The sequence below is a fragment of the Syngnathus scovelli genome, chromosome 3, assembly GCF_024217435.2.
Source record: "Syngnathus scovelli strain Florida chromosome 3, RoL_Ssco_1.2, whole genome shotgun sequence".
NCBI classification, from domain to species: domain Eukaryota; kingdom Metazoa; phylum Chordata; class Actinopteri; order Syngnathiformes; family Syngnathidae; genus Syngnathus; species Syngnathus scovelli.
The window spans coordinates 19,565,325-19,572,164 of record NC_090849.1 but is presented as its reverse complement, the minus strand read 5'-3'; the positions used below and the strand labels follow the sequence as shown (position 1 = coordinate 19,572,164).

General features: G+C 41.1%; 1 protein-coding gene across 1 annotated transcript; it reads right to left on the bottom strand.

Annotated features, from left to right (window-relative positions):
- Positions 1-694: 694 nt before the first annotated feature.
- mrps27 (mitochondrial ribosomal protein S27) lies at positions 695-5,133 on the bottom strand. The gene is made up of 11 exons (XM_049763816.1): positions 5,000-5,133; positions 4,669-4,746; positions 4,214-4,284; positions 4,068-4,126; positions 3,347-3,461; positions 3,032-3,110; positions 2,499-2,614; positions 2,289-2,391; positions 2,049-2,191; positions 1,184-1,345; positions 695-1,107 (listed from the first exon to the last, which is right to left on the bottom strand). Exons 1-11 carry the CDS (start codon positions 5,070-5,072, stop codon positions 856-858), a joined length of 1,251 nt encoding a protein of 416 aa, XP_049619773.1. The 5' UTR covers positions 5,073-5,133; the 3' UTR covers positions 695-855.
- Positions 5,134-6,840: the final 1,707 nt, after the last annotated feature.

Genomic DNA, 6,840 nt, shown 5'->3' with positions numbered 1-6,840 from the left:
ATTTCCTGCAGCATTGGGTCGGCTTTCCAAGTTGCATTGATAAAACATCCGCTTGCTTGTATTTATGTGGCTTAAATGAAGCGCCTGCAGAAAGCCGCCTCGTTCCCTAAGGCCCACATCTATTAGTGGATCCAATAACCTCTTATTTCCTAGAGAGTCATGAGCAAAGGTGCCACGCCAACATAGTAAATCATTATTTGTCCATCAGAAAGTACAAACACACAGTCTTCCACAGAATTTTGACTCCATGCACCACCAAAATAAATCGTTCGCTTTTCAAGAACTAACATAAATGATTTAACCCTTAAATAAATAAATAAATAAATCTGATGCTTTCTTCTGGATTCACATTTGTTGTGGACTCCACGGTAACAGCCCCACCATTTGATATTGTACAACACCCCCACCCCTTCCACCCCCGGGGATTTATTATCTTGCCCACATCCAAACGGCATTGCACATGTAGTCAAGCGCTTCATGTTTGATATGGGCAGCGTCGGCTTTTCGAGAAAACATAGCACACGGCTCAGGACGATATAATGCATTCATTGTGTTGAAAGCTCACAAGTGAATTCCCTTTTTCCAGCAAAGAATCCATTTTCTCCAGATTAGTTATCAGCAAATTCTTCAACGCAATAACCCTTTCTTTACCCAAACTCCCCAAGACGCACCAAAGCACAAACAGGAACAGAAATAGGAATGGGAGGATGTGATCACAACATTCCGTCCTTCTTTAATCACAAAAGTTCACATGACGAGACTTGCACAAGTGAAGCCATTTGAATGTTGGACTTAACCCAAAAAAGAAACATGTACAATATTAACAGACTAAGTGATAGCTGCAGTGAGGAACCTTTAAGCCTGCTGCTGGAGTGCCGCCTTGGCAGCGAGTCGCTCCTCCTTCTCCTTTTGGGCCTTCTTCCTGTTCTCCTGCTCCCTCTGGATCAGCTGCTTCCTCTCGGCCTCCCAGGCCACCAGCAGAGTCTGATACTGATCCAGGTCTGGTCTCTCCACCGAGGGCAGAAGTTGCTGGGCCAGACCAGTCGCCAACGTCTGAAAGTCGGCCGTGTCGACTTTTCCCTGAGTCTCCAGCTGGCTGCCCATCGCCTGGAAAAACAGAAGGCTGGATTTACACGGCAGGTCCAATACAGACTTTAAAGAATTCTAACAAATTTCACGACACCTTCAATTTGCTCTCATATTCAGAAAGCTTTTCTCTCTCCGCCTGGTCTTCTTCATCAACTTCCTTCCGCTCTTCCTCCTCTGATGACTCCTCTCCAGACGAATCAGAAGAGTCGGACGAGGTGGAGGACAATTCGTGCAGTGTGTCCTCTAGATAAACCAACTGCAATGAACAAAGTAATCAAATTAACCTTCAGGAAATGCTATACCACAAACATAATAAGCTACAGTTAGTCGTGTGTGAGATTTGACAGGTGACCTCCGCATCAATGCAATCTTTGCGTTGACCCCAGGCAGGTACTGTGACATGTTGATATAATACATCCCGTGGTCCTACATGCACGCTTACCATTTATATCTGTCACAGAGTGTTTGTGTCAGGAATGGTTAGAGCCACGCCGGGGGCTCCGGGGCCCTCTCGAGATCTTGTTAGAATAAGGCTGAATTATCAAACTGGACCTGACTGCGGGTTAATGAAAATATGACTGTGTGTGTGTGTTCCATCTCAGTTGATGACGAGTGTGCTGTGTTCCTGACCAGGTGAGGATGTTGTTTGGGAAGATAAACAGGAGAGTTGGAGGGGATTAAGGTGTAAGATTTGAAAATAAACAGCATATAATTGATAATAAAAATAACACAGTGAATTGTATTGTTATAAATGGCACCTCTGTGGTTGCTATGGTGACCCAGGATGTCCTAGATCAGGGGTCTTTTATGCCAGGTTTTCTTTTATTTCTCATCATCAAAAAAAAAAAAAATCAAATATCTGAGACGTTTTAATAAGATACCTGAAAACAGTCGACTCTGTCTCTTTTATACAATTTGCATGAACGAGAGGTCGTGCTTGAGAAAGGTTTGGTCCTTACCGAGTCTTTGGACAGTTTGACGTCAGCGGGCGAGGCAGCAACGCTCTCCATGACGGCCAGTGCTCGACTCATATATCCTCGTTCCCAAAAGAGGGGCATGCCTTTGAACACAGCATGGATGCCCTCCTGCATCTCTACCTTGCCTGACAAAAAAAAAAAAAAAACGGGTAGCCACAGACATCTAGGTGAGGATAATACTGGATATAGTTTTTGTTCCATCCTGTCCTCTCATACTCTCACCTAGCAGAAGGTTTCCCAAGAATCTAGCTGTGAGGCCTACGCTGTTGTCTTGCTTGAGGCCGCAGATAAGCAGCGAGGCGCCCAGCGCTCGCTCCTGCGACACCTGAGCGCACATACATGCTTTACGTCACTCGAGAAGACGGCCCTTTTTGTATCCACAGCTTCCATCTTTGATTGCCTTTTTGTAACCGCATCTTTGGTTGCACTCACAGTGAGTTGAGGTCTGCTTGCTAGGTAACTGGCCAGCGTATGGAGAGACAGAACCTGCGTTGACTCAAGGTCAAAGGCTTCTTGGAGCATCACCTCCTCCACCACGGAGGACGCACCTGGAAATAGATTCAGCACAAGAGGACCTATTAGCAATAATATGTAAACATTGTAAACCTTAAATAGTCCTTAAGGGGCGGGCAAACGTTTGAGCTCAAGTGCCACGTTTGAATTTGAAAGAGGTTGATTTATTGATTGTTACATTTGTTTGCTTTAATAATTGACGATAATTTAAGCTTATTTAAAATGCAATACTGTAATTATAATTCAACTAAAATGAATGACGCAACCGTTCAAATCCATGTTAAATCGGGGCTTGCAACTGCCTCCAGAATCTGAGACAGTAAACTATTGTGCATTTGTGACCGTTAATATGCGTCAAGTGTGGGCATGTGGGCCCTTCGAGACGTTTATGTGATTAAAGGCTAGAGAAATACATTGTGTGTATTCTGTGCAATCTCATCTCAATGACTTACTCTTGTAGTCTTTGTCCTTCAGGAAAGAATCGATGAGCAGGTTGAAAGTGAAGTTGTCTGGGAAGATTCCATACTGGACCTACAACAAACACATTTTGGTGTCCATTTATTTCCTTCCACACAATGTTGAAGTCCACAGACAGCTGCAGGTATGAGGTATGATATTTAAAAGTTTTGGTTGAACTAATCCATTTAGTATTGTGGTGTAAATCTGCACTGTAACATACTGAGGGATTCTAATATTGAATTATTCCATGTTATGTGCGTGGCTAATTTCAACAGTGTTGTTTCAGGGCCTTTTGAAAGGACACGTACCTTGTTTTGTAGCGTGTGCAGAGCCTTGTCTCTAGCGCCGTATTTCAGACACTGCCTAATCCAACTATGAACGGTCCAGTCTCGAAGGTACCAACAATTTGGACTGTGACGGAACCTGGAGGTTGACAAAGTGTTTTCATGTGACTTCAAATTCTAATTGAATTCAGTTTGCCAACCAATCTTAATGTACGCATTGACAAACAAACAACTCACACTCACGTAAACACAAATGGAAATTTTTGAGCCTTCAGCAGGCCAGCTGACGCAAAATTCAAAGCCACAATTTCCTGACTGTGAACCGTGCTAACCACTAGTCACCATGCTGCTCAGGGCTTTTGCATTACTGTAAACTATCGCTGATGATAAATGCAAAAGTCAAAACAAAATACGGCAACTGAAAAGTAATAATTATATGCCTTTGCTAACCCACCTATAATATTTTGTGGAAATCAGATGAGTAGTTTTAGTGCAATACTGTTAACTACCAAAACGTGCTTTTCCCCCCAGCCCGTTGTTCATCGTAAAATGTCCTAAATGCTGTAATCAGACTTCCATTGGAAGGAATAAACAGGAAAGGTGGGAACAATGCAAAGCGAGTAAGCAAGAGAAAAGCAAAACAGACAAAGCAAACAGACAATACATTCCAGGAAAACATAGAGGAAGAAAAAAAAACAGTGACAAAAATATAACTGTGAGCTTCACAGTGGCAAATTTGACTGACTTGTAAAGATAGTACTCGGCTTGGTCCACCTCTTCTCGGCATGATATATTGTCTACAAACTGGGAGAAAAATACACATAAATTGAACCAATAAAAGCTAAGCCAATGATCACTTCAAATACATGTTACATAAATGTCAAAACTCACCTGTGAGACAGTCAGGGAGCTAACAGGAAGATTCCTGTCATATAACCTGTCCATGTTGTTGGCCAGCAAAGCTTCAAGTTAAAAAAAATAAATAAATAAATAACAACAAATAAAATCTTGGGTGTAAACAACTGTCAAACGTAATCATCTTTTTAATATGATAGGAGTCCATGCTGACAAGCACAATAACAAAAGTGGAGCTACACTTCCACCTTGTGGTCTTTGCAAGTCCTGCAAAACCACACACCAAACGTGATATGCAGTTCCCATATTCCATTATGGTGCAGTGGATAAGAAATAAGCACATAGAAAACGAGACAAAGAAAAAGTTATTTCTTTTTTCACCATTACAGTAATGCGACTTATAACCTGTCAGACTTAACTGTGATGTTTTCTCGAATCTTTTCAAGAGGGGAATGTGACAACCCAATCAATGGGAGCTATGTTGTTCTTACCCAAATTCTGTGGGTCCTTTTCTCTTGCCTCCCACCGCGTAGTGTCTGAATAAGCTGATGACAGTAAACATCTTCTGGCTGTAGACACATTCATACGAGTTATTACTGTTAACAGGGTTTAAAAGGCCAATTTTGCCATTTCTGCAATGAAAGACAACCAGATGGACTGACTACTATGAGCTCCTTCTAGCTAACAACAAGAGTAGCGGACATTTAGCTCTTCTTGATCCAACGTCAAATCAGAAGACAATTCCAGTTCACATATTAATATAAACTATTCTGCATAAAACATGAACCACCATTGCCTAAATGCTCTTGGAAGGGGACTCACCTGACACAGACGGAGAGAAACGTTTAACTTTGACAGCAGCAGTCATGCATCTTCTCAACACGGAGGCTGCCATCTTTGGACGATACCAATTGTAACTTGGAGGGGAGCGATTGCAAGAAGGAATCGTACTTCCGGTTTAAACTAAAATCTTAGTTATGCGTGCGCATAGTTATTCACTCAGAGCAATGTTAGGAAAAAAAAGTACTGTTACAGTACAATTGAGTTCACTGACAAGTCTCATTGCACAATAAATGAAAAATGTATTTTTACAAAAAATATAATGTTGCGCTTTTTTCATTTGTGCAGATTAACTGTAAACATGTAGAAAATGTAAAACAAAAATGATGTGCCCTTTATTTGTCTTGTATGGTAAACTGTCACTCAAATAATAACAGAGAAAGACTAACTTCATTCACCCAATGAGAAAAATTATATAGAAGTATTCCTACTATTATTATCATCCATGCGTCCAATCTTTTGCAGATTGTGCAGTGGTCATTCAAGTCTGTTGTATATGAAAAATGACTGTATTTGTATGAGTTACCTAGATATTGATAAAAAATGAGGGAGCTGTGTACATGAAGTCCGCTTGAAAATGCAGTGCAAAGTTCACTCTTAGGTATGACGGCTGTCAGAAAAATATCAGGACATGAAAATAGTCTAATCAAGTGACTTTCTACTCTTTTCTTACAATTATATATATATTTTTTTACATGTTTCTGCATGTAATGGGGATGCCGAGCCATGACTGGCCCTTGACTATAAATATACAATGCAGCACTTTGGCTGCGTGTCAATGGAGGTGACAGGTTGAATCAGGGGTGGAGACGCTTTAGTTAAACAAAACATGGAAGACTTTTACCACGCTCTCGCTTGCATGCCGACCACCCTAAACAGGAAGCTCTTACCGTCGTAGGACATAAGTCAAAGGAATCAATGTTTGGAAGCATAAAAGATAAATACAGCTTGGGCACGATTACATAATCATAATCAACACAATCGAGAGTAAAAAGAAAGCATTTTTTTTTATCTAGATTTAAAAGCATTTACAATCAGGGCTGACTTCACTCATGTTTTTACTTTACTCCATTTGCATGCAGCATATCAGCCAAATGTAGCTTCACCATGTTTGTTTTGAACTAATTGACCTGAGTCTGCAGACCCCAACGCTGCAGCCTTCGTAGAGAAAAACAATGTTCTCCAGTGTGGTTTCTCTCCGAGCCAGCGGTTGGGATTGAAACGCAAAGGTGAGGAAAGGAAAGGAGGATGTGAGAAGTTCCTCCAACTACAGTTTCACCTTGCGGGGCACAGTGGTTGACAGTGTGCGGAAAAGAGAAGCTGCTCTTCTGTATTTCATCTGATGAGAATAGGTGGTGACACGCTACTTGCCTGGAATGTCTTCTGACTGTGAACGTGTTGGAACATTTGGGGGAAATTATTGTTGAATAATATTTTCTCATGGTCCTCTTTTGGGCTGGAATAGCAGAGCACAGATAGTTGGTCGACTCCATGCCGACACGGATGTGACATATTTCTCTGAAACTGCGTATCCAACTGAAAAGCATTTTTTTAAATGTACATTGCCCCCAATACATTAGTTTGTATGGAAACTAAAATTATTATGAGGACTTGAGCTTTACTCACAGGAACTACTATTATCCTGAACACCTCTGAACATAAAATAAATATTAAGTAGATAGTTAAAAGCAAAAATACTAGTCACATGTAAGAGATTTACATTGACGTAATACAAAGTCGCAGTTCTTTTTAATGGAGGATTCCACCACTATTGTCTCCATTGATTCGCTGAGCACAATGAATGCTTATGTTGTGACTCATAT